Below are 27,811 nucleotides of genomic sequence, written 5' to 3'. Positions count from 1 at the left end.
TACATTTTGGTACCACTGTGTGTTGGCGTTTTGTGGAGATGAGCTCTGTAAAGCTGAGGCTGAGATGAAAGGTGGAAGGAGCAGAGCAACAGGCAAAGCTTTCCCAGAAAGCAGGAGCCCTGACCTCATTTTCTCCAAGTGGCATATCCTGAGCCGCTTTTTTCCTTTTCTTTCTTTTCTCCTCCTTTAATATTAGAGCAGGAAGAAAAGGAACCTGCACCCAGGCTGGGAAAGGGGCTCGTGGGGTTTGAATCTCAGCTTGTGTCACATACGGCTGGGAGGCCTTAAGCAAGGTACTTGATCTCTCTCAGCCTCAGTGTCTCAGCTGATAGTGAGGATGATACTATACCCACTTTGTAGAGTTGTCGTGAGGCTTAAATGAGGTAAGAGCTACCAGGTACAGTAAGTGCTCTGTATTAGTTATGATCATAACTGTTGTCATGGGGCTGAGAGGAACTGGACGCAGAAGAGAAGCCCAAGGGTGACAGCTTGTGGAACGAGCTGCAGCATCCCAGCTCTTGCAGTGCCACCTGGGGCAGGCTGGGAAGGTCCACGGGCGGGGTGGGGGGCAGGGAGTCCACGGTAGCTGCTGAGAGTGCCTGAGATGGTCCGTCGTCTGCCCCGCGCAGAGCAGGGAGTGGAGCTGTGGGGGGGTTTGTGATAGGTGCAAGAAAACAGAAGTCATGGGACGGGAGTCGGGCTGAGGGCTAAGAGCAGATTTGGAAGGAGAGGAAGAAAGATCGGGTGGACAGAGTACCCTATTGATTTTAAGGTTATTGGTAAACTGAGTCGTTCTGGATCTAGGGTGTGGCAATAGAGGAGTGGGTTGTCGACATGGACGGGAAGTGCCGATCACTGACATACAGGAGGTAGAAAAAAGTGAAGCTAATATGTAGGTATCGTAGGTTATCACACTGATGTCATAGTTTTCTAGAATAATGCCAAGGGATGGGGCAGAGTTGAAGTGGAGTGTTCTGAAATTTTTGGTCAGGTCCATGTGTTCCTAGGGCTGGGTCTTAAGTGTTAATGAGCCGAAGGAGTCACCTGGGTGTGCTTCAGATGCAAACTCCTGGGCTTCACCGTCGGACAGCCCCGGTTCCCAAGTTAATGTCAATGGTTTTGCTGTAGACAAGCATTCCAGGTGATTCTGACGTGGGCAGTTCAGGGAGAGACCTTTGAAGAGACGGCCAGGTGGGCCTGGGGTTGGGTGGTATGCAGGCTTCTACGTGGAAGAGCTTCAAAAGGGGCCCCAGGGAGCCGTGGATAAAACTGTTGCCAGAAGTTTGTAAGTCTGTGAATTTTTCTGGAGGTGCTTTCTGTAGATCGCGCTTGCCTACGGAGATTACAGGAGGGTGTGTGGCAGCATTAAGAAGGTAGTCCTTGTCAAAGATAGGACTTTTGAATGAGTGGGTGAATGCTGGGACCCCGTGGCTTTCAGACTGAATCACGGCACATGAGAGATGAAGAACTTTCTCTCTAGAAGAGAACAACACAAGGTAGCAGAGTTAGAGATGGTTCGGCTTGTCTGCAATTTTAAATGAAAAAGTAGGGAAATAGTCTGTTGCAAAGGTGTTAATCGTGTAAGTTTATTTATGATACAGGAAGTTTCAAGGAGCGTAGTAGGAAGGCTTAGAATCTTGAATGGAAATTTTTGCAGGAAATTGGGTACAGGTCATGTGAAACCTAGAAGTTACATGATTTCCTCATCTGTAAACTGGAGATAATATAGGACCTTACAGGGTTATGTTAAGGATTCAGTTGGTAAAGTGCTTAGAATAATGCTCAGCGCATGGTGAATGCTGCGTCAGGTGATAAGCATGGGCTGACTTGTGTGATTACTTGTACAGCTGAATCGATGGGTTTTCCGTATTTGTGCCAGTTATGCTTTTTAGCTAGTTGAATGCAAGAATTATATGAATATTGTGGGTTTTCTATCCATATGCGTTAATATTGATTGTTTTAAACAGGGTATCTGATACTTCAGTATGTAAAATTAAATTTCAGGTTTTCATAAGCTAAGATGATTAGATAGAAAAAAATAATAAGATTTGGAACGATGAGGTTTTATATCATTCTTTTCTTCACTTTCACCCAGTGACTTACCTGTATTTTAATTAATGCATTATAATTTATATGTTATAAAGTGAAAGTTAATTTTAGTGTTTGGAGAGCAGCATTACCCATACTTTGAAAGCCAAAATGTACTGAATGGGTCTTAATATGTGTCACGTAATTGAAATGCAGAATATTTGTCTTCTAAGAAGTAGAATTATGTAGTAGAAAGNNNGTGTCCTTAGAGTCAGAAGACCCAAGTCCTGGCTCCGTTGGTTACGAACTTGGGTGTTGAGTCTTACCGATAACATAAACAGTTGATTAACACATACTTTGTATGTCATATGTATTGTATGCTGTACTCTTAGAATGAAGTAAGCCACAGAAAAAATGTTACTAAGAAAATTGTAAGGGAAAATAGATTTACACTACTATACTGTGTTTATCAAAGAAAAATCTGCATATAAGTGGGCCCATGCCATTCGAACCTGTGTTGTTTAATGGTTAACTGAATATTGAAAACAGATGGGTTCAGTGAAAGTCTGCATATCAGACAGGGCTGTTTCAGCCTCTTTCCTCACTGGCTTCCAGAAATCTGGCAACTACACTTAAATCCCCTGTGCAAATTATTGGAGGGTTCATCTGAGAAATTGTCCAGCCCGCGAGAAAAGACCTGCCTGTGTGGACATTTGGGGGGAGTGCTCTGATGAAAGAGCAGGTCTGCGTCTAAGCACCCTCCCATGCTGAGCTCCACACTGTGTTCGTGACTTCCAGTCAGCTTTGTGGTGCCTCACTCTTAAATATGAATGGACAGCTGAGGAGGGATACCTAATGGAGGAAAGCTTCTAAAGTGAAAGGGACCAAAATAAACAGAAAATAAACTAATAATAATTTAAAAAAAACACACACACACAGAGGAATGAGAGACTATGAGGGGAGCATAAGGAAACTTATACACAGAAACCGTAATGAATAGCCTCAGATATTCAAGGCCGCCATGTTGGAGACCATTTTGAATTTATGAGACTTGAACAGGATGCTACAGGAAAGGAATAACGAGAGACAAGAAAGAGCTCTTAGAAATAAAACATACAATAGCGGAAGTAGTAAACTTCCTGAAGCATTGGGGGATCGTGTTTGGCCTCTACATAAAACAGCGAAAAGATAAGAAAAGCGAAGAATGTTGAGAAAATTAGAGAATTCATTGCTCTGTCCAAGCTCTGACTACTAGAAGCTTCAGAAAGATAGAGGGGGGGAAAAGGCAATTTATTAAAGAACTAATACAAGGTAACTGTTCAGATATGAATATAGGAACGAGTTTGAAAGGGCCCACCAAGTACCTGACAAATTGAGTAGAAAAAGATCCATTTCAATGCATAGTTTTATAAATTTCACTGTGCTGGGAATAGAGGTCATAAAAGTCTTCAGAAAAATCATAACATTAAGGATCAGGAATCAAAAGGAACTTGAGCTTTTCAGCAGCACTGCTGGAACTGGAGAATGATTTTCACTTTACATTTACATAGCAAAATTTTCCTCCAGTGGGAGGAAATGGTCATTTCCAGGCGTACGGGGGCTTAGATTTTGCTCATGCGCACACTGTATCAGGAAACTGCGGGAGGATATGCTCCACCGAAAGGGAAGAAACCAAGGAGAGGAAGAATGGGCAGAGAGAGACATGAATTGCAGTGAGGATTCATCCAGTTCAGAAGAGAAACATTGGGAATGCTCAGGGGGATGGCAAAGAGAAGTTTGAACAGGCCTGGCGAGCAATCCACTGAAGAAGGAAGACCTTCTGGAGGATTCCAAAAGCAATATTTCCAAGGGAAAAAAATGAAACTAATAGGTTGTCTGATAAGCTTGATCATATTGAGAGTTTTATAAGCTCTGACGGCAAGTCTGATGATGAATTAGTGATAGGGGTGATGTTTTAAAAACAGGCCAAACAAGGCAACTATTAACACTAGGGGAAAACACAGCTTTTCAAGAAGAGAAATAAAACACCGTAGGACTCCGTTGTAAACAGTATTTGTAGAACTCTGTAATAGCTAACGTGGAGTTAGGCGGGAATTGTGATAGAACTTACTGGAAAGACGGTGGAGAAGCTTGCTGTATTGCAGGCTACGAGGGAGGGACTGAAGAAAGCTCATCCTCGGCTTCCACATCAGGAGATCAATATGTAATATTTAAAATAGAAAAAAATGAGTAATTATCAGTGTTGGCGTATTATTTAGAAATAATGGATGTAAATACCAGAAAGTAGCCAAAAGAATGGAATGTGGTTTCTTGTGAAAAGTGGGACAGGAGGCTGGACAGAGCTGGGGCAGGGAACTCTGGTCTCTCATAAATAAACCCTGTGGGCACTAGTTGACTTAAGGAATGTACATGGTGTTATTTTAGTAAATACAAAAATTGAATTAAACACTCTAGACTGAGAAGATTGCCACTGACAAAGCCTTCCATGATCAAATAAGATCCAGAAACACTCCGTCCTGTGTTTGCCTCGTGGAGCTTTGTAGTACATGTCCGTGCATTCGGAATTCTGGGAATTCCTATAGTAAAGAAATTTGTTTAACTCTGCGTGTCACAGCTTGCTTGCTCACAAACCAATCTGTGCATAATACACATTAAAATTCCTTGACTTGGTATTTTCTGTGTTATATACACCATCTGAAAAATTTTTAAATAGTGGTTCCCCAAACTAAACTTATCTGATTCCATGGGGAAGAGCTTCTTAAAAATAAACCACCTTCCTTTTTAACAAGATGCCCTACAATCTAAACTGATGACTTTTCTAGCTCTAAAGATAATGTGTGGTTGGTAACAAAAGATTGGCTAAATGGTGGGTGGGTGTGTGGGTGGGTGGGGGGTGGGTGTGTATTTAAAACATCTACATGCTGGGGCGCCTGGGTGGCTCAGTTGGTTAAGTGTCTAACTTTTTTTTTTTTAAGATTTATTTATTATTTATTATTTGAGAGAGAGAGGGAGGCAGGGAGAGAGAGAATGAGCAGGGAGGAGGGGCAGAGGGAGAAGCAGACTCCCCACTGAGCAGGAAGTCTGACACGGGGCTCCATCCCAGGAGCTGAAGGCGGATACTTAACCAACTGAGGCATCCAGGCGCCCCAAGCATCCGATTCTTGATTTTGGCTAAGGTCAGGCTCTTAGGGTCGTGAGACTGAGCCCTGTATCAGGCTCTAGCCTGAGTATGGAGCCGGCTTGGGGTTCTCTCTCTCCCTCTCCTCCGCCCCTCCCCCACTGTGCACACATGCATGCTCTCTCTCTCTTTCTCTCTCAAAAAAACTATAAAAAATAAGTGTGCTGTGTAACACAATTTCTTTAATTATAAATAAAATGTCTGCATACTCTGCAGATTTCCAGAAAATCTGGTGTAGACAGCTGGACGGGATGGGGAGTATAGGGGCGTAAAGGATAATTTCTTACATACCTCTAGGGCTAAGAGTCTCTACAATAGGCATTTTCTCGCTCAGCTTCCATCAGAGCCTGTGGGTGGGCAGGGCACCAATTATTGGAGTTAAGGAGGAAACTGAAGTCCAGGAAATCAGGATCAGCATCAGAGCCAAGGTCTCCAGTTACCTCGAACTTGTCTTTTTTTTTCCTTCTAAGTTGCAACACACCGAATCAGTCCCAGCCGTTGATACCAGTGCATCTGTAGTTCAGCATGGGTGTATGCTATTCTGTCCTACATTTGACGTGCATTCCCAGTACAGAGAATAGCTTCCAGCTCTCTGTAAAAGGAGGACAGGGTCTGTTCCCAGCAGTAATGATGGCTTACAGGGGCAGTGACTCTCAACCGTGGGCAGAGGGAAACATACCACTTTAGAACACTCCTAGGGAAGATCCCAATAGCTCTTCTGTACCCTTGAAAAACATTTGAATGATGGTTCAGCCCAGGCGTTTCTGCAGTGAAGAAGGACATCTAATGGTTATCTGATGAAAGTGACATACGAGGAGCTGTACAGTCATAGAGGGAAAATACCCATAAATAGTTTTTCTAATAACATCTGTATATAGAGTGATGTTACTATTACTGATACCTTTTATAGACAGGAGTAGACACTGGCTTGATAAATAGTAAAACACTGTATAGTGGACAGAATGTGGTCCCAGGCAGAAGACAGGTGCTGTACCAGTGGCTGAGTTGGCAGATTATTCAGAAGATGTGTTAGCCACACACGCCTGATGCATGGATTCCTTGCGATAGGAAATAAACACTTTTCATCCGGTAAGAAGAGTTAATATTTTATTTTTGTTTTCTTTTTTTATTTGAGTATAGTTGACAAGAGTTAGTATTTTGTACATGAGCCAAAATAAAGACAAACACACGTTTGTCTAGCCAGCAGTTAGAAAAATGGACTTGAGATTGGGGAGTACAGCTTTAGTCATGGTGTTTGGGGCGTGACAAATGTGTAACGAAGTATTCCTTTTTTTTTTTTTTTTTTAAGATTTATTTATTTATTTTAGAACGAGTAGGAGGGGCAGAGGGAGAGAAGATCTCAAGCAGAGTCCACACTGGGCGTGGAGCCCGACCTCACGACCCTGAGATCATGACCTGAACCAAAACCAAGAGTCAGATGCTTAACTGACTGCACCACCCGGACACCCCTGTAGTAAAGTATTATAATTTCTGGTGATTATGTAGGATTTGAAGAAAATAAAACAGGATGATGTTCTGGTAGTAAGGCAAGGGGGAGCTGCTGTAGCCAGGGTGAGCAGGGAACGGCCTTCTGAGAAGGCACACGAGAAGCAGGACCTGAATGGGAGGGCAGCCATGTAAGGACCTAGGATTGCACAGTTCCACACAGAAAGAACAATAGGGACAAAAAACCTGAATCATGGGGCTCCTGGGTGGCTCAGTCGGTTAAATGTCTGCCTTCGGCTCAGGTCATGATCTGAGGGTCCTGGGATCGAGCCCCACATTGGCCTCCGTGGGGAGCCTGCCTCTCTGTCTGCCTGTGCTTCTCCCCCTGCTTCTGCTTATGCTCTCTCTCTCTGTCAAATAGATAAAATCTTAAAAAAAAAAAAAAAACCCAAAAAATTGTATCATGAGCACTGTACAAGGACAAAGAAATGGAGCTAAAAAGAAATGTAGGATCCCAGCCTTCTGAATTTTTAATCTTTCCAGGGCCACCATTGTGTTCCTTAGAATGCTTATTGAGATCCTTTCACAATAATTATCCTTAAAATCATACATAAGTGTGTAACTTTATTACAATATTTCTTATTTCCAAATTTCTGGATCCTTTGTTTTCTTCAGCATGCAGCATACTGTCAGAATTTCTCCGAAAATAGCTACATCTTGAAGAAGACAGTGATTTTAGTAATTCCACTTAATTATAAATGACTCATAATTTTAACAGTCTTCTGTTGGACTTGAAATCTGCTCAGCAGCATACTAAACTCTAGAAACATTTTTCACTGATTCAGACTCTGAAACTTGGTTGTTATCTCTCAGAAACTTGCAGGTGTGTGTGGGGCAGGTCACTGCTTCTGTGGAGGTTTAGTGATCATGTGTAGTTCGAGAAAGTGACTCCTTTTACTTTCTGTATTACAGCTAATGCTGAGGAACGATGCTCTTTGTTTGTCTTTTTTGGTAACCTGTAGACCATAGACTAAGTTTCAAAAATCTTTCAAGCTAAGTATAAGAGATTTATTTGAGATGTTATGACATAACCTTTCGTAGTAGTCTACCAGTTTATGTTCCAGAGAATAATCTGCCAAGCTCGTGAGCTTCCAGAAATGACTGTCCAAACTAACCTGGAAAAGTCGTGGGCACTAGGTCTGACCTGTACTTCCCACTTCTGAAAGTTGGGAATGGTGGTGGTGGGAGCCTGGCAGGCGTGTACCCCACAGACCTGGCTTGGCTCAGAGTGGAGCAGAGGAAACCAGTGGCATTCTACAGGCTGAAGATGGTTCTGGAACCAGAAGAGAAGGTCCAGAGTACCTCAGCCAAAGGAGACGGGCAGAAAGTCAACAGCCAGCTTCTGAGGGTTTGCAATGGAGTCTGGTTTGGGTGCTGAATGGAAAGCGCATCAGGAGAACTTTCCCTCGGACAGTGCTTTGACAAAAAAGAAGTGGACTCTGTCTACCCAAAATGGAGTATCAGGGACCAGATTTACTTTCCCACCCGATACAACGAAAAACCAGACAAAACAATGTTTTTTAAGATCCTGGACCTCAGGCAAAGAAGAAAAGTGACCCTTGATGCACAGGAAATGGTGCAGTGAGACCTCTGCTTGCCCCCGCATTCTGCCTTGAGAGAGTTCCCAGGCTACAGGGCGGGGCGGGGTGGGGGGCGTGTCAGGAAGAGCCTGGCACATTCTGAGTCGAAGGAACAGAGCTGGGAGTCTGGGAGACCGAGGCAGCCAGTGTTTATAGTTCACAGTACCAGAGAGGAGAGGGCTGCACAGAGAGAATCCCAGAAATCCGCCAGGGGTTCCCCTTGAATATCCAGCAGCGTACTCATAATGCACGTGAGGACAGTCCCAGAGGCAGGAGGGGAAAAGAGGCAAAGGACTAGCTAAGAGTTGCTGTTGCTTACGTAATGCCGGTTCTCAACAGCCCGACTGGAAAGCTTGTAATTCATGGGACGTTGGGAAGAGCACTCGGGAAAGTCTTCTCTCAGTAGGGGGTATAATTAGCCCCCAAATGAGTCCTGCTCCAGACCTGTTTAACAAATCATGAAAGCAAGCATCAAAAGGACCAGATTGTTTCCAAGGAAATTACCTATCCCAAAACAAAGTTCAAGAATATTTGTAGGAAGACACAAATATCTAGCCTCCAAAAGGTAAATCACGATGTGTAGCATCTAATTAAAGATTACTCAGCCAACATGGAGATAACCAATCAATCGGAAGCAATTCAGAACTGATACAGATGTTAGAATTAGCCGACAAGGACAATAAAACCAATTATTGTAACTATTCTGTGAGTTCAAAATATTAGGTAGAGACATGGAAGATGAAAAAAGGCCCAAACCTGTCTCTCCATTTTTCTACTTTTACTTCCTCCTTCCCCATTAGATGCTAGTTTTACGTGGTTCCCAGGAGGTTAACTGATAGTAAATTATCGTATTTATTACACTATAGTAATCACACCTGCTAAGCCAGTGACCTCTTGGTAGGAAGCTATGAATTTATGGGGTTCATGAATTTGTAATCAAATCTCACATTTTCTTTCAAAATGAAACCTAAGCTTATGAGTTGGTAAAGAATTCAACAAATTCTTATTCTGAAGCGTCAGAGAATAAATCTTGACAGTTTCAGACTTTATACATAGTCACAAGAACAGATGTAGCTAGAATATCTTAACAGGTTATTAGATCCTCGGGTTGACAGTAGATATAGTTCAGGACTGATATTTAAGTTCTTCAGGCTTTATTTTGAACAACAAGTATCTGTTTGCTGTCAACATTAAAAACTCATGTTCTGTCTTGATTCCTTAAAAATAATATTTCTCTAATTGATTTACAGTACTCTTTTCCTGAACTTTTTCTCCCAGTTGTGTAAATGCAGTTCTGTATTTTGGGGCTCATCAAGATGTTTGTTTTAACAGAGACAATAAAAACTTAAATACATATTTGCAGTTGAAAGTGGTCAAGACTAAAAATGTAGCAACGTTGAGAGAGGTTTACTGAAATTCAGGCAAACATAATTATGATTAGCCTGGGTTTACAAAAAACAAAAAGGTCATCCTTTTTCTGAAGATAGATTGGTTATAGCTTGTGCTTTATAATTTACAGAGTCTGTAATAACTTGCAGTGTTCTAGGAATCAGTTTGTTAAATTTGGAGTAATAATTTATATCTGACATGGCCCAGTACTGTTTTGGAGCTGGTTGTATCTCCTCATTGGTTACTCTTTTTCTCAGAGATGCTTTCAAAAGTAAGAAGCCCGTTATTTTAGTCTTCAGGTGAGCATGGCTGAAACATGGTGTGACCCTTTGCTTTGCTCCTCTGGCGTTCTTGGTGGATTGTAGGGATGGGACAGGCAGAGACATCCTTAGCAGCCTGCCCTACCTGCTGGCTCTGTGGTCAGTGGCCGAAAAATCAGGGCAGAGGCGACAACAAGAAAGGGGGTGCGCCTCCTCTCTCCCACACCTGGTCCTCTTGGGCTGCGTGCTCTCGCGTGGTTATATTGGCTCAATTTCTCTGCGATCTCTCTTCCTACCGGCCTTCTACCATTTCAAGTCTTCGTTCTGTCTCAAAAAATTGGCGCTGCCATTGTTTCAAAGGGCATTCGGTCATTAGCTACTGGAGAGGTTTGATCCTGGATTTCAAAGAGGGACATTCTCCCCCAAAGTGAGCAACATCTTCCTTTCTCTCTGGAAGTTCCTGCCATGCTTTGTTTATGACAAATTCTTCTCCTTACACTGATATCAGAGAAGTGCATTACGGTCATATAAAACAGCACGTTACTTCTTTGAGGAGCAGGAAATAGAAGCTGACATACAGCTCTCAAGGATGAGCTCAGATGAGAATTTATCACTTGATAGCAATATTCCGTGCTTTCACATGGATTTAAAAACAAAGTATCCCGTAAAATAATAAAATAAACATTGGACTGACTCAAGGAGAGTTAAAACACTATTGTACCTTATAAGCGAACTTCTAAAAAGATTTATTCATTCATTCAAATGAATGGACAAGATGCTTGGCACACTAGAGTTAAAATACTGATAGAGAAAGAAAATTGAATAAAGACTGTGTGACATGAAGACATTAATAGAGACACAGTCCATGATGTACTTTGAATATTTAATCTGTATTTTTTTCCCTTAGTTTTTTTGGGAGCCAAGTCCATTGACAAATAAATCCTGATTCACCTGACATCTTGAAGCTGTTCATTCTTGACTAATACAACACTAACACCCCTAAGTTGGCTTCTCCACCCGAGGTTAGTGTTCAGTTTCCTTCGTAGGGGCTTTAATGTTGGTATTTCCTTGGTTTCTGTTCTGGGTTATTGCCTCTTCCCGTTCTGCATTACCCCCCCCCCCCCCCCCAGGTAGTCAGTCCTTCCATCTCCTTGGCTCATCTACCACCCACGTGGTGACCACAGTCAAATCACTGTCTTCGGCTCGGGTCTCTTCTCACCCGCAGAATCAGTCGCCATCTGGACTTCCTTACTTGGACATCTCAGCAGACGTCTCAAGAGCAGCCTGCCCCAAATTGTATTCCTCAGCAACATTTGACCTTTTCTTGTCTCAGTAAGGCATCACCATCTGCAGAGCTGCCTATCCCACAAACATGGGAGTCGTCATAATCTCTTTCCCCCTCTGCTCCCATCTCCGCTCAGTTCCCAGTCCCGGCCAGTCCTGTGTTTCTTGAATCTGTTCCTGCCTTTCTGTCTTCACTGGTCCTTTCCGGCCCCCATCTATGCAGCCTCAGTTACAGTGACAGCTTCCTCATTAGTCTTCCCGTCTATAATTGTGTCCCTTGGACCATTTATATTACTGTCATTCTTTTTTCTTCTAAAATACAGATATGATTAAGACTTCTCACCATCTTCAAGATAAAAGCTAAGTTACAAAGATTGTGTTACTTAGGTAATGGTAACATTTATTTAGCATTTACTGTGTACCAGGTACTGTGCTTAGAAACTGTAGTCTACATTAACTCAGAATTCTCATCATGACTGTCTGAGGAGGCGTACTGTCCTTTTTACTAGCAAGGAGAATCAGACTAGGGAGATTAAATAATTTACCAGGAGTTGCAGAGCCAGGAAGTGGCAACGCTACACCAGACCAGTGTCTCTCTTAATTCAAAGTCTGCTCATACCCTTTATATTATATCAGCTCCGTGCAAAGCTGTCCACACTCTGGGACTGGATGCCGTAGAGGGTGAACACAGTCTTGCTTCTCCCAGAGCTTTGATCACTTCAGCTCTCGTGACTGCTCATTATAAAAATGAGCAAGCAGGGTTTTTCTATAGTGGTACCACTGGATCATGAGCATGTCTGGACATGGGATGCATGATTTTTTCCTGTAATCTACCTTCTGCCCCATCAGCCACACATTCACCATGCCCATGGGGACATACAGTTTCAGGCGATGTCCCATGGCTGTACAACGCCGAGAAACAATAGAACACTGCCTTGGTAATACTGAGTGATAGAGTGCGTTTTTAGGAAACTGGAAGGCCAAGTAAAAATTTTGAATTAACAAAAATCAGTAACGCAAAGGTATTACAATTCTCTGACTTATTTTATAATTTAAAAATTAATCCATTAGTTACCGTGGGTTAGTCACTGGACACTTCTCAGTACATCAGTGAGCAAAAAGGTGTTTAACAGACTTTTTGAAACTCACGAGATGCCTTCAAGGGCATGCTGGGTTTTCACTTTATGTTCACATCAGTGATGACAGCATTCAATTTTAGTTTCATCGGTTTCCTCAAAAGGAATCTGCTTTCATAGAGCTGAGTGGACCTAGATGTTGCCCCACGATGTGGGGGTATCTGTGGGTTTTACATACGTGACGTGTGTCCAGGAGATGTGGTGGTTTACTTCGGCACTTTCTGGCTGGGCTGAAGTGTCTCAGGTCGGTCACAGTTTGCATTTATGGAGGTTGTGTGCCGTTGAATGACATTCTGGGTGCCACAGGTCACACACGCTTGGAGTCCCAGAGAGCCACGGATTTTATTCCCAGTCCTGTCTCTTATTAACCGTGTAGCCTTTGATCCTCAAGCCTCGTTTTTTTCATTGTATATGTGTCATATAGTAAAAACTCAGTAAATATTTCTGGTTCCTGTCTTATCTTTCTTTATCCTGCTTCCTTCAACCACCTGCATCTCCCTCCAACTCAAAGAGATTTGCATGGAAAACAGTCCTAGGAAAGTAATCTTCTTGCAAGTTTGGGGGGAATTTAATCCATACATAATTTAGTGCTGCTACCAACCAGCTGATTTCCTAGACCTTCAGTATCTTTTGGCGGGGGGCATTTTTAAAAATTCCAAATCTTTGTTACCATATCGTTCAGATTCTTTCCAATTTTAAATGCCAGTATTCTAGTACCCTATCATTTTATTATTTTTTAGGCTGTGCTTTCCCGAAGTAGATACATATATGAAATTATGTTAATAGCATGATAAATAAAGACTTAGTGCTGTTTTTACAATGAGCTAGCTGCTTTTTAAGAGGCTTCATTTTACAGATAATGTTAAAAACGTCTTGTTCTGCAGCACATCCCCTGGGCAGGATCTATGGAAGGAATAAATACCAATAGGGATTTCAAAGATACAGATGGTTTTGAGAAAATTCACCTCAAGCTAAAAGGCCACCTCTCTTTCCCCCAACCCCTCCCCCCGCCACCTTCTGCCCTGTCACCCCAAACCCACCAAGCCTGTAGGGATGCACATTTTCATGACTGTGGGATGCAGGGAACAGCAGACTTGATGACGATGAGTGGTAGGTGGGCCTTTTTGCAGGAGGTCTTATGAGATCTTTCCTGTGAACAGTTAGTCATGGTGATCGATTCTGTCCATCAGCCACAACAAAGGGTCGCCCTTCAAGTCTGTTCTATACAAAAAGTACTGCTTAAAAAAAAAATTCCCCTAAATATTTTCAGATGTGAAGAAAAATGTTAGAGCTGATGTTGCAGTTGGCTTTTTGAAAGTGGTAGCTTGCCACACAGAATCGTTGCGTTAGCTTTCTGTCATGCGTTTGTCCTCGGGGAAGCCGTTTAGTATTTGGAGTGTGCTTCCATCTGTGAGATGATTGTATTTATGGAGGTATTTATCCAGTGGTTCCAATCTGTTAAGTTTGCATCTGTGAGTCTGATTCAGTTGATTTCTATACATACACAGATTTAATACATTTCCTGGAACATTCCACAGACTTATTTATTGGAATGATGTTTTTGTTCTTTTTATTCTGCCCTTGTAACTCAGCCCCTGTAGAGAAAATGATTAAATAGCACTTTCACCCTTTGGAAATATTATTAGATTTTGAATCGAGTGTTATTTGTTGAATGTTTTAGTCTCAGGGTTCGTTATGCTGAATTTTGTCAAGGCATTGCTGAACCGAGTAAATTTTAAAATATGATAAAACGTAAGAGCGAGTATTTCAGTTCTTTCTACTTATTTGAATTTCTGAAAATACTATTAAACTGCGAAAAATAAGAGACTCGAATTTTTAGAAAATGAAAGTGGCAAACACGTTGTTATCAAATGAGATACTATGTGATCAGCCTTTTTTATACAGAATAAAATTCTTGGGGCGCCTGGGTGGCTCAGTCAGTTGGGCCTCTGCCTTTGGCTCAGGTCATGATCTCAGGGTCCTGGGGTTGAGCCCCACGTTGGGCTCCTTGCTCAGGCTCTCTCCTTCTCCCTCTGCCCTCCCACTGCTCGTGCTCTCTCTGGCTCCCTCTCTCAGATGGATAAATAAAATCTTAAAAAAAAAAAAAAAAAAGAAAATTTTCTATAGTTTCAGCAAGGGCTTCCTTGAGGAAGCAGATCTTAGTCATTCCTTGATTTTTGGAGTGTCGGTTGGGTCTGACTCTGCACATGTTTGATCACGGTGGGTAAGAGGGATCTCTGCATGTCAGGAGCTCGGCAGTGGAAGTGTAGCGATGATGTCTGGACGGAACCAACGGTGTCACGAGGCAGCACATGAGGCTTTGTAACCCCGGTAGGGTTAAGCACAGTAAGAATTTAGATAAGGGAAGATCACCAAGTGGGTGTCAGAGATGAACTTGAAAACCATTTCACACTGATCACTGTCATGTCCACTTCTAATAGAGTTTGGAGAGTGACCAGAACTTAAAACACCTGCTTAATCTATGCCTTTCATTTGGTTAACTGAGAGAGTAACATAATGGTTAAGAGTAAAATCTCTGCCATGTCTTCAGTAAGTGTTACCCATCATCCTTCAACACTCAGTCCGGTCCTTGCTGCCCCTGAAAGCCTTTGCTACAAACCAACGTGTACAGGTTGCTTCCTCCTCTTTATTCCTAGAGAAGCCTCCGCCTGTCGTTACCAGAGCACTCATCAGTGAGGTGCGTTTCTAATTGTCGCTTTACTTCTCTGTTTCTCGTACGGGAGTCCTTGAGGTTATGAGACATGCATATTCCAAACCTGGCATTATTCCTAGTGTCTAAGGCTCAATAAACTTCTGTTGAATGAATGATTGAACACAACAAAGATTACAGTCAGTATAAGAAAACGTGTACGAGGTTGTTAACAGTGATGATCGAGAGAAATGGATGAATTCAGAATCTGTTCTGAGACACAAGTGACAGGCTTTCTTGATGGACTGGGTGTGAAGAATGAAGGAACGGATAAAGCAAACTGGAGGAACTTGGGTATACAGGAGACTGGAGAAGAGCAGGCCGTCTTGCAAATGCAGTTTGAGAAGCCTACTCTGCTTGAGTAGAGCTATCAGACAGGCAGTCGCCTGTGAGTCTGGAGCTCAGAGAGAGATCAGGGTAGGAAATATAAATCGAGAAGTCAGCATATAGGTGATATTTAGGGCTGCATAGCTGGATGAAATCGCCTTGTGAGAGACTGTAGACGAAAGAGAGAGCCCAAAACAAGTCTTGCTGCGAGCGCTCCAGTGTCATCGTGGTTTGGGAGAAGTGGCTAGCAAAAGAATCCAAGACAGCAGGAAAAACTAGAGGAAATTTCCTCAAGGGATTGCCAGTTGGGTCAAATGCTGCTGAGCGATTCAGATGAAAAGTGAGAAGTGATCATTGCATTTGGCAACATACATGATTGTCGGTGACCTTGACTCTGCAGGGGTGGGGTCTGGAAGCCAAGTTGGAATCCATCCAAGAGTGACTGGGAAATCAGGGAGTGGCAATCTGTAGGAGGTAGATTTTTGAGTAGCCTGCTCAGGGGGTGGGCATCATGTGTTTCAGCATCACTAGATTATTTCATCACATTCCAAACTGAGCTCACGCAGTGTTTCTCTTCCTGAATGTTCCATTACTAATAGACTCGCCTTCCTCCAGGGGTCCAGACAGGAACCCTCAATGGAGAGTGTCCTCCTCTCCTTCCTCCGCTTATCTCCGTGGGATCAGTTGCCGGGACTGTCGAGCTTTCTCCATGGCACTTTGCAAACCTGACTCCTCCTGTTTATTGCCCTTGCCACTTCAGTTGCTCTTCCCAGGCACTAATTAGCTCTTCTTCAAACTCCTCTGTAGTTTCCTGAGTACTCCCTGCTTTTATTCTCCCCCTTGTCAGTAGAGCTATCCATCACAGCTAGAATGTTCTTCCTAAAGCATAGCTTTGCTCCTGCTACTCTGCTAAAAATAAAACCAGATCCTTTTAGCCTGGCACTCAGAACCCTCTACCTTTTAACCTTGTCTCCCACACCTTTCTCTTCGTTCAGCCCACTGTTCTCAAGTGTTTGTTCTTGCCTAATCTGTAACCTGCATCATCTGACCTTCGTGCCTCAGTCTCACTGTCACGTCTGCTTGGCAAGCCTGGCCCTCCCTCCTCTTCCATCGTCTGTACCTCCAGATGCTTATGACCTCTCATAAATGTGCGGTCCTCCCAAAAAACCAGGAAATTTCAAGGCTTTCAGTGCCACTGTGTCACTGTATCAGTCCCTTCAAAGTTCCCTAACAGCGATTTCTCCTTTACACCACAGTTATCCTTCCCTTCGCTCCCTCAGCCAGTGTTCCTTTTTAGGAAGTGGGCACAGGAATGATTTCCTGTCTGGAAGGAAGTTTCTCGGAGAATTTTACTAACAGCGTGGGTCATGATATTCTTTAAATAGAGGACGCGTACACAGGGCGCGCCGCCGGGCTTCTCCCCGTTTCTGGGTCAGCACCTTCCCGCGGAGGAGACGGGGCGGCCAGAGGGTTGAGGTGAGCACGCACCTCCAGGTAAGCGGCGGCTTTCCTGCATCGGGCAGCCAGCCGTCAGCCAAGTAGACACTGGATGGTTTGCCTGGCTTTGAGTTGTTGGGGTCTGGGGACTGGGGGTGGGAGCAGGGGGAGACGTCTCTGAAATTACTCGAGTTCTGGCTTTTTAAAACAGAAGGTGCCTTTTGGGGGTTTTGCTCAGTGTTCCACATTCTAAAAGGCGGAAAGCCCGCACGGTCTCACGCTTCTAATCAGAAAAGAATTACTCGTTACAGGGGCGCCTGGGTGGCACAGCGGTTAAGCGTCTGCCTTCGGCTCAGGGTGTGATCCCGGCGTTATGGGATCGAGCCCCACATCAGGCTGCTCCGCTGTGAGCCTGCTTCTTCCTCTCCCACTCCCCCTGCTTGTGTTCCCTCTCTCGCTGGCTGTCTCTATCTCTGTCAAATAAATAAATAAAATCTTTAAAAAAAAACAAAAAATTACTCGTTACAGTATGGAGCTGAGGGGTCTGTCTGCCCTTCCACCCGTTGGGGGGCTGGGGGAGCTGCGCCTGTGAGGAGGGCAGCAGCGGGAAGCACATCGAAGGTGTGTCCCTGCACGGTGTTCTCTGACGATCCGTGTTGCCTCTCAGTGAGGCGCTTCCAGTTTCACCCCATTATTGGAGGGTGAAGTAAGGTTTAGGCACGTTTAACTTGTACCGAATTAATCTTTCAAGAATGAAGTGGAACTGTTGGCTGAAGGGAAGCAATTGCGTTTTCTTTTTTAAGGATGAGATTGAAAATGACGTTGTCTCAGTTAAAGAACTATGTTGCTGGAGCGCAGTTATGAGGAGTCAGTGTTTCCAGAAACGAGGAGTGAGGTGACCGTCTGATTTCAGAGCCTTCCCTTGGCTGTGACGGGAAGATTCCGTGTCTAGCCTTCCAGCAGGCAGATTGCCCGTCCCCTCCACCAGCGGGTAATTGTAGTCAACTATTTTGGGACACGAGGGGTGTTGTAATTAGTAGTGTGGAATACTGACTCGCGCGTTCAAAATAGCCCTCGATGTTTAGAAAAACCTAGAGTGCAAATAAGAGATGAATGTCTCCTATTTTGAGTGGGATAACAAGCTTTTACTAAATAAACTCACCTCCTCGACAGTACTTCTCATCAGGACCGCTAAGGAGGGAAAATCGAGTTACAAAATCGTGAAGGAAAACCAGAAAACAACTTACTTTGACTTCTTTGTCAAAAATGTTTTGTTCTATGATTGTTCATCTATTTTCTGCTGCCGTGCATTTCCCCAGGAGACTTGGTCTCTCAGGATCCTTAATTGACACTGACGCAGTGACAGACCACAGCGTGTCCTGGAGGCTTTGCCCTTTTGTGTCAGGATGAGCCGTGGACCTCAGTCCTTTGATACGCGCTTTCCTCTTTCACTTAAAAGGGGAGATAACTGTTCCTGTTCTGGATGATTTTTAACGAAACATCTTAAAAATCTCTGATTTAATGTGCAGATTGTTAAGTGCTTTTATAAACTGATTCTTATGTATGGGTCATAGCTGGTATTAAAATGCTTTTTGTTTTTTTATAAGTGTTTTATTGTTTAAATTCTAGTAGAATTTTTTTAAGCCATTAATAAAGTAATAGCAGAAAAACTGAAAATAGTTGCTTTAGACTAATTGTATTGGTAATTTCAGTAAAGCATATGGGAACATTCAGAAACACCACTCTGGACTTTTAAAGTATATGCATTTTTATATAATCTAAGAGCAGTTTCCACTGGGAATGGATTATTTTAAAATTTACATTTTCTTAACAGACCAAAAAAAAAAAAAAAGCCAGACTCTTAATACAGAGAACAATAAACGGGTGGTTGCCAGAGGGGCGGGAGGGTGGAGGGATGGGGGAAATAGATAAGGAGCATGAAGAGATACAGATTTCTAGTTATAAAAGAAATAAGTCACAGAGATGGAAAGTACAGCATCGGGAATATAGTCAGTAATATTGGAGTAATGTTGTTTGGTGACAGATGGTGATGACATTTATTGTGGTGAGCATTGAGCAATGTATAGAATTGTTGAATCATTTATGTTGCACACCTGAAACTAATATAACACTGTATGTAATTATACTTCAAATAAACAAATAAAATTTACATTTTTTTTTTTCCTACAGGAAGGAACTCGAAACCTTCAAAGGTAATTTTGTGTTTAATTCTTCACTTTAAAGTAAATGAGAGTTAATCGATGTCAGATGTTCTCTCTGGATGATGAACTCATTCCTTTTTCTTTAAATCAATTTACATCAAAAAAAGTTTACTTAATCCTGTTTTTGTAAGTTTTATTTAACCACAAGTGGTTTTGATACCCTCTGAGCTATAACACACATACTGAGTGAGAGTTTCTGCTGATGACCATTGCAAGTAATATGTTAGGATGGCATAGTCCTAACTTTGACGTTGTTGGGAATCCTAGTTTGAGAAGATTCTGGTTTCTCATGTGCATAGTCTGGGCCATGTGGAGAGGGCATGGTGGTAAAGATGGAGATGTGCCCCTGCGATCCATCCATCAGTCACCTGAACTTCCAAAAGGTGTTCAGTGCTGGGTCCTGCCCTGCCACCTGTCTTGTAACTTTGGATAAGTCTCTCGTCTTATTCAGCTCGGTTTCTCCATCTGTAAAATGAGAAGCTGTATGAACTATATCCTGAGATACCAAAAGCACCCCACATTGCCTTTTCATTTTAGGGAACTTTTGAAAGTGGGACACTGGAAAAATAACTCCAGGTCACGTTGACCCTTACTGGTCATGGAACAGCACTAGTGCAAAATAGAGAAAACCACAAACTCTCCAGCAGCCCCAAGCCCTTCCAGCGCGCTGTTTTTCAATTACTGATGAGCAATTGCACAGAGAAGTCACTGTTCTCCGACAGACTCATCCCAGTAACTAGGAAGGCTTTGAATTATTGCCTTTTATAGTACACATTAAACTAGTTTTATGCTTATTGTATTTCACATAGAAGCTAGTATTGACTAAGATTTACCGAATGAGTAAAGATTTTCCAGTTTATCATTTACCGTTGAATTGTTTATGTGTATGGTCTGTTTAGATGTTTTGGGAAAATGAATAACCTTCAAGATTAAAGTTAGAAAGGCTATTCCTACTGTGACTCTAATTGAACAGACTTGTTTTGGCTGGATTTCTGTTTGACTGACTACAGTTAGAGTAAAATGATTGAGTTCATGGCCAGTTTGTTGAGGGTAATGCTAAGTGATCATGTGATAGAATGTGTTCTTATGGTTATCATTATTCCTAATCAATTTGTGCACCAGGACTCATCTACGTTATTTTCCATCAGTGGTTGAAAATAAGATTTGAAGTCCTTATAAAATGTTTCTTTTGTTTTTCCTCATTCTTTCTTTTTGTTGGCTAGCATCTTATGTAACATTAGGAGAAGAAGAAAAGCAATCAAGTTAATATTGAAAGACAGGCAGGGACACAGATGATGCAAAATGTCAACCTCACTTCCATCTCAGTACCGGGGCCTTTTTTTTTTTTTCTTTTTTGGTATGACAATATTCACAGTAGAAGAAGAAACCAGCCATTTGCAAAAGGTTAGGTAGTGTTACATATTACCCAAGAGAATAATTCAGTTTATGCCGACGTATCTCATTTATACACACGTGCCTAATTATGGTATGGCATGTAACGGCACATACGCCCATACGCCGAGTAAAGCTCTCATATTTGAACAAGCTGTAAATTGGTTATTGCATCATATCAAAATTTTTTAGTACCAGTATTCATTGAAGATTATTTCCTCCTGAGTGTTTTGCTAATATTTCAAAAGCATGAGTAGCACATAATAAAAAGGACTTCTTCCAAGGCATTCATGGAAGAAAACACATGGAGGAAAAAAGAAAAAAAAAATCATACGAATTGTAACAGTTTCTTACTGTTTGAGTGTTGTGTTTGGCTTTGCATTATAGGTCGCAAGAAGGCAAAAGATGTTACTTAGTCTAATTGTTTTATTCAACTCTCGTAGTTGTATTTGGAAGCTTTTTTTTCCAAGTCAATGAAAAGCTAACTTTGGGGAACAAAAACAAAATTAGTAACCCTCAAAATTAGTGGTACAGATCAGTATTATCCACGTTCTGGATTTTTTCCTTCTGTACTCCATGGATGTTAGCGAGAAAAGAATCCCATTCCCAGGTGCCGCTCTATAATTTTACTGAAACTGGCTATTTATTGTTTGTTTTTTAAATTATTGGCAACAGGAAAAGTTTTCTGTGTTCCCTGAATATTGCTTTGTTTTTTGTTTGTTTTATTAAGAGAGAGGTAGCCGGGTTGCTGGGGGTGGGGGTGGGGGCGGGGAGACAGAGGGAGAGAGAGAATCTTAAGCAGATTCCCTGCTCAGCACGGAGCCCGATGCGGGGCTCCGTCTCACGACCTTGAGATCATGATCTGAGCTGAAATCAAGAGTCAGATGCCTAACCGACTGAGCCATGTAGGCTCCCCTGAATATTGCATTTTAAAAAAACTTTTAAATGATAGTCCCTTGAATATTAAAGAATAGAAAAAGGAGCGTAGGATTTCAGAAATCATAATTTTTAATTTTCAGTGGGGAAGGAATTCCATTACTGTAAGCATATGTAGAGTAAATAAGGTTTTCACAGTCCTTAAGAACATAGGAAATTGGCCATGAATAGACCAGTCTGTTCACTAGGTGTTATTTATCATTTTTCCATTTTAATTTTAAAAATAGGTTGTCATTCCATGTATATATCTAAGATTCACTCTTAAGATTTATATAGTCTAAGTCTAGAAATACTGCGTCACTGGATTGGGTATGGCTCATACCTCCATCGTTCCTAACTTAAAGTGGCTTTACTATGCAGACTCCTGTCTTCACTTAAGCGCCCCATCAAATTAACCGTCGTTCTCTGTAAGATGTACCGACTGATGCACAGAGCATGCTGAATACTGAAGGCTGATAGGCTCCTCACCGGTACACCCAAGTGCTTTTATTTCCACTGCTTGCATTGAATGCTCACCCAGGGTGAGTTGTTTGCTCTCCAACTCATGTATACTTGTTATGATAATCTGCAGTTCAGTTAAATATCAGAGAAAATGATGAAACCTCAGTGTTCAGGAGAACCGTTTGTAAGAAAACTAAGTCGACAGCTTTGGAAGACTTGGTATAGGGAAATAGATTTTAAAATTGCTGCAAAAGGTAAAATTCAGAATTAGAAAAGAATTGGGAAAAAAATAATAAAAATCCTGGAAGGTTCTGTACATGGATTGTTTCACACATCTTAGATTCCTGCTCTGCTTTTTAAAACAGACTGGAAATTTTATTCATGGTAGTACAGGTGGCTTGTGCAAGAACTTGCAATCAAGGGACCTATGCTCAAAAAATTCACAAAAGTATGGTTATATTTTATATTAAAGTGTTTGTATATGTGTTTTTAATGGATTCCTATATTAACTGCTTTTTAAAAAATTAAATGACTGGGGCACCTGAGCGGTGCAGATGGTTGAGCGTCCCGCCTCTTGATTTCGGCTTAGGTCTTGATGTCAGGGTCGTGAGATCGAGCCCCATGTCGGGCTCCGCACTCAAAGTGGAGTGTGCTTGAGATGCTCTCTCCCTCTCCTTCTGTCCCTCCCACTCGAACACTCTCTCTCTCTCTCTCTCTCTCTCTCTCTCTCTCTCTCTAAAATAAATAAATAAATAAATCTTAAAAAATTAAATGACCAACAGGGAATCCAGTTGTATCATATAAGAGGATGTCCATTGTAATCTCCTTAACATAAAATTACCCAGCCATGTAATAGATGTGACTGACAGTGTGAAGACATGTCAGGATTTAGGAGTTACACTATCAGAGTAAGTGGATCATCATGAGAGTATGTGGGCAAAAGCAGCTAAGGCCAGCCTGGTACAGTGTGATCACAGTTATGGCTTAGCTATGGAAAGCAAAGCCAATGAAGGACATAGGGCAGCGTGGTCCGAGAAATGGGAGGAAGACCAAGACAATTTAGTGATAAGGAAGGACAGAGAGGAGAAAGTTTAAAGGAGAAGTGGTTATCCGTGATATAAGTAATGCGGAATGGGGAAATCCCATTGGATTTGACAATGAACAGATTGTCATATTGGTAATCGGTGATCGGAAAGAGCTGTTTGTAAAGGGAGAATCCAGATTGCAAATCAGAAGTATATGAGAAGTTAGCATACAAAGGTGATGTGAACTCAGTATTCTTTCTAGAATGAGAGGAAAGAAATGAAAAAGTAACTTGAGCTAGAATCAGGGTCTAGATCGGGGGAGAGGGTGAAATTGAGGTTATTAAGGAGTTGAGTAAGATCCTGGAGAAGATGGAAAGCAATGATATCCGGATGGATTATCCTTGGAAAGGATCCAGGGACATCTCTTTCCCCGAAACCTTAGAGAAGGAAAGATGCCTGGTAATATGGGGAAAAGACACAGAGGGAAGAAACAATTTTTTGAGAATCCATTTAGGGTAAGATGGTCTGAATTTTGCAGGGCTAGGACCAGAAGTAGAAATAAAAACTGAAACAAATATGCTTTAGTTAACACAGAGTTGGGAATTGGGAGGACACGTACAGTGGGTCAGCAGTTCGATAATCTTGGAAGCTAATGAGAGCATGGTTAAAATGCCGGGCCATGGAATTCAGGCTGGCAGGGAGAGGCCTGACTAGACCAGGAAAATAAGCAAGATAGGAGGCACGGGGGATGGTGTGGACCATAAAGATGGAGAACACATCAATGGTTGAGGAAGATCTTGTGGTCAAGGACGGAAGTTTGAGATCTTAGAGGTGTCATCACAGTGATGACAATCACTAAATTTGAGTGAAAATAGAAGTCATAACATTGTAGAGGTTATCTGATTCAGAGAGTTCTGACACCACTGGGAGTCTCACTTGTTTGGATGACTCTGGGATATGAACTATAGATATTTCTGGCTTGGCAGGCCTTAGCATGCTGTAAATCTGTATGTATGATAGATGGTAAACCTGGGTGGAGCGTGTTGACTCCATTCAAGAGTTACCTTAACATGTAAGGTACAACTGTCCAGCTGCCATGTGGCAATATTTAAGTGATGGAGACTCAGGTTGGATCATATAATTGCCCTGTCCTCAAGGAGCTAAAGCCTTGGGCTAAAGCTTGTAGGACAAAAGGCAAATATATATGTTTAATATAACGTAAAAAATATTATAAATAAGCACACTAACACAGGAGTAATGGACTAGTCAGAGAGAGGCCACAGCCCTTGAGCTGGATCTGAATGAGGAGTGCATGCGAGGTCGAAAAGGGTAATAAGGACATTCCAGAAAGAGGAAAGAACAATTGCAAAGATGCAGAAATGTTTATTTTGAGAACACAAGTGAAGATTTAACTTCTTGTTCAATGAGGGAACTACAAATAATTTGTTACAGTGAAAGCATATGGTGTGTGGGGCTGAAATAGGGAAGCAGTTGAGATGTAGGCAGGGAACAAATGATACACAGCCTCACATGTCACACCAAGGAGTTAGGCTTTTTCCTTTGGGCCAGTGGTCTCCAAGGAGGGGTGTGACTCTGCAGAATAATAGGAGTGGAGAAGAAGACTGGAGCTTCACTTGTTTCTTTTTATGCCTCCCTTGTAAATTGCAATTTTTGTGTATGTTATATAATCAACTGGTACAGGACTTCATGTATATGATTTATAAATATACAAGTCTGCGTTACATGTTCAAGGTTTTTAACTCATGGTGGAGGTCCATGGTAAGGGAGCTTAGAGGAGCGTTCTGCTGCAGCTGCTAGATACAGGGTAGGCGGTGGGGGGGGTGCGAACGGACGGGTTTCATTAGGGTCATAGAATCAGATTTGCATTATAGAGCAGGTGTTCTGGTATCATGTAGAAGATCCGGTTGGAAAGAGCAAATCTAGAGGAAGAGATTTGTTGGGAAACTTAAAAAGATTTTAATTGAAGGCAGTGGTGGATTGGAGAGAAAGACACTGGGTGGAGTAAAAAGATTTCTATTAACTGCGTGGGGTTCCTCTTAGACTTCTGGCTAGGACATTTGCATAGGTTTTTTTCATGCAGCAAGGAAAGTGATACAGGTCAGAGCAGATTTGGGAGGGAGTGGTAGTGATATTGGCTGTTTTTTGGGGGGAGGGGTGATCAAAGTATCACTTTGCAGGCAAGTTCCCCATAACCTCACAAAACTTTTTGGTATCCAGTAGATTGAGAAATTATTTTTTTTTAAGATTTTATTTATTTATTAGAGAGAGAGCACAAGTAGGCAGAGGGAGAGGGAGAAGCAGGGAGCCCGACATGGGGCTCGATCCTGGGACCCTGGGACCATGATCTGAGCCAAGGGCAGACACTTCACCAACTGAGCCACCCAGGAGCCCCGAGAAATGGGTTTTGAAAACGATTTTATTGAGGTTTGATTTGTGTACGGCAAGATTCCTCCATCTTTAAGTGTACGCTCCAGTGATCTGTACTAAATTCACAGAGTTGTGCAGCCATCACCACAATCGAGTGTTACAGCATTTCCATCCACACAGTGGTTCCTTTCTGCCTGTTTGCGCTTTACCACCCGCTTGCCTCCCCGGTCCCAGGCCGTCCAGTAATAAGTGTGTCTCTATCAGTTTGCCTTTTCTGGGCATTTCATATAAATGCCATCATATAATTTGTAGTCTTTTTGCATCTGGATTCTTTCACTTAGTTTTAAATGTTTGAGCTTCATCCATGTTGTAACAGTGTTCTTTTTTTATGGGCGAGTTGATATTACACGTATGAATACATTACATTTTGTTCGTGCGTTCACCAGCTGACGGACATTTGGATGGCTTCCAGTTTGGAGCTATTATGGAAAATGCTGCTAGGAGCGTTCATTGCAAGTCTGTGTGTGGACATGTGTTTTCATTTCTCTTGGGCGTATAGCTAAGGCTGGAGTTTCTGGGTCATGGCATAAGTTTAAATTGAACTTTCTAAGAAGCTATGTGACTGTTTTCCAAAGGGCCCGCAACGTCCCCACCAGCCACGCATGAGGGCTTGTTTTTCTCCTCCTTGCCAACACTTGTTATCGTTAACTCTTACAAGTAGGTCTGTGATCCATTCTCTCCCATGATCCCTTTTGAGATATTTTTTCTGTTTGTGGGGTGTAAGAGTCTGAGTTGTTTTTTTATTGTTTTGTTTTGTTTCACGTATCGATACCTAGTTGGCCCAGAACTATTTTTCGGTTGGACTGTCTTTTCCCCCATTGAATTGCTTTGATACCTTTGCAGGAAAACAGTGGCCATAAATAGAAGAGTTTACTTCTGGATTCTCAGTTTCGTCCCTTTTTGCCAGCACCACACTGCCTTGATTACTGTAGCTTTGTAATAAGTTTTGAAATTGGGAAGTATGAGTCCTCCAACTTTGATCTTTTTAAAAATTGGTTTGGCTATTTTATTTTAGGTCCTTAGAAGTTCCATATAAATGTTAGGATCATTGTGTCAATCCTTTAAAAAAGAAAGAATGCTGGGGTTTGGATAGGGGTTGTGTTGAATTTATAGATCAATTTGGCAAGAATTGCTGTCTTAATATTGAGTCTTCCAATCCATGAACAAGAACTGTGTTTCCATTTCTTTAAATCTTCTTTGATTTTTCTCAGCAGTGTTTTATTTGCCATATGTAAGTCTTGGGCTTTTGTTAAATTTAGACCTAACTGTGTTATTCTTGTTGAGTGAATTCTGTCTTGCTCATTAAATGTGAGGTGTCGGTGAGACATTACTAGTAGACGTGTCTAATGGGCCCGTGGACCTTAGGAGAAGGATCTGAGCTATATTTGGGAGTGGTCAGCATACAGGCGGAAGAGAAAGGCTTGGGTTCGGATGAAATTGCCCACCGTGAGCAGGCAGAATCCACAAGAGGATGACCATGGATAGAAATCTAGGAAGCGCTACCATTCACCAGACAGACATCAGAAAAGAACTCCATTTGGGGCGCCTGGGTGGCACAGCGGTTGGGCGTCTGCCTTCGGCTCAGGGCGTGATCCCAGCGTTGTGGGATTGAGCCCCCACATCAGGCTCCTCCGCTATGAGCCTGCTTCTTCCTCCCCCACTCCCCCTGCTTGTGTTCCCTCTCTCGCTGGCTGTCTTTATCTCTGTCGAATAAATAAATAAAATCTTAAAAAAAAAAAAAAAGAACTCCATTTGACCCTTGGACAACATGGGTGATAGGGGCACTGTGTAGAACTTTCGACTCCCCCAAAAACGTAACTACTGTAACCTTCTGTTGACTGGAAGCCTTACCAATAGCGTTAAACAGTCGATGCACACAGATTTTGTGTGGTATATGTATTATCTACTGAATCCTCAAAGTAAGCTAGGGAAAAGAAAATGTCATTAAGCAACTCATGAAGAGAAAAATACATTTACAGTGCTGTCCTGCAGTTATTGAAACAAATTCACATGTAAGTGGATCTGTGCCATTTCAAACCCGTGTTGTTCAAGGGCCAGCTGTAGTTGCTTGTAGCAGAGGCTGAGGACAGTCAGCCACAGAGATGAGGGTTTGAAAACCAAACAGAACATTTCCAGGAAATGTCAAGAAGCAGCAGCGTACCGTTGTGGAGAGGGCAAAGAAAAGGGTCGCTTAATCTGGCAGTCGGAAGCTGATCGGGGATGTCGCTGGAACGGTTTCAGCAGCGTGGGTGTTCGCATGTGAGGGGGAGTGGAGGCCGGACGGTGGAGGACCAGGGCACGGGGGGAATGTTCTGGCTTGCTCACCACTGGCGCCTGGGTGCTTGGCACATTGGTGGTTCCTAAGTGTCCGAATGAGAAGTAGATACAGTGCTTTCAAAAGCGAAGGCTCAGGGGAGGACAGAGAGGGTAGAGGAGAGGGTTAGGGTCACAGGAGGAATTTTTTTTTAATTTGTGAGAAACTTGAATCTATTTGTGTGAAAAGGGAAAAGAG

At 42.4% G+C, this 27,811-nt stretch overlaps 1 protein-coding gene across 3 annotated transcripts in view; it reads left to right on the top strand.

Annotated features, from left to right (window-relative positions):
* The window catches only part of DTNBP1 (dystrobrevin binding protein 1), a 130,027-nt gene that overhangs the window by 45,553 nt on the left and 56,663 nt on the right, over positions 1-27,811 (top strand). For all 3 annotated transcript variants that reach the window (XM_040645073.1, XM_040645074.1, XM_040645072.1), the window contains exon 7: positions 19,026-19,048. In XM_040645073.1, the coding sequence (XP_040501007.1) occupies positions 19,026-19,048 (23 nt within the window). The remainder of the gene's footprint in view (positions 1-19,025; positions 19,049-27,811) is intronic.

This window comes from Ursus maritimus, unplaced genomic scaffold (genome assembly GCF_017311325.1).
Source record: "Ursus maritimus isolate PB19 unplaced genomic scaffold, ASM1731132v1 scaffold_30, whole genome shotgun sequence".
NCBI lineage: Eukaryota > Metazoa > Chordata > Mammalia > Carnivora > Ursidae > Ursus > Ursus maritimus.
The sequence above is the reverse complement of the archived record's forward strand: the minus strand, read 5'-3'. Positions and strand labels throughout refer to the sequence as shown.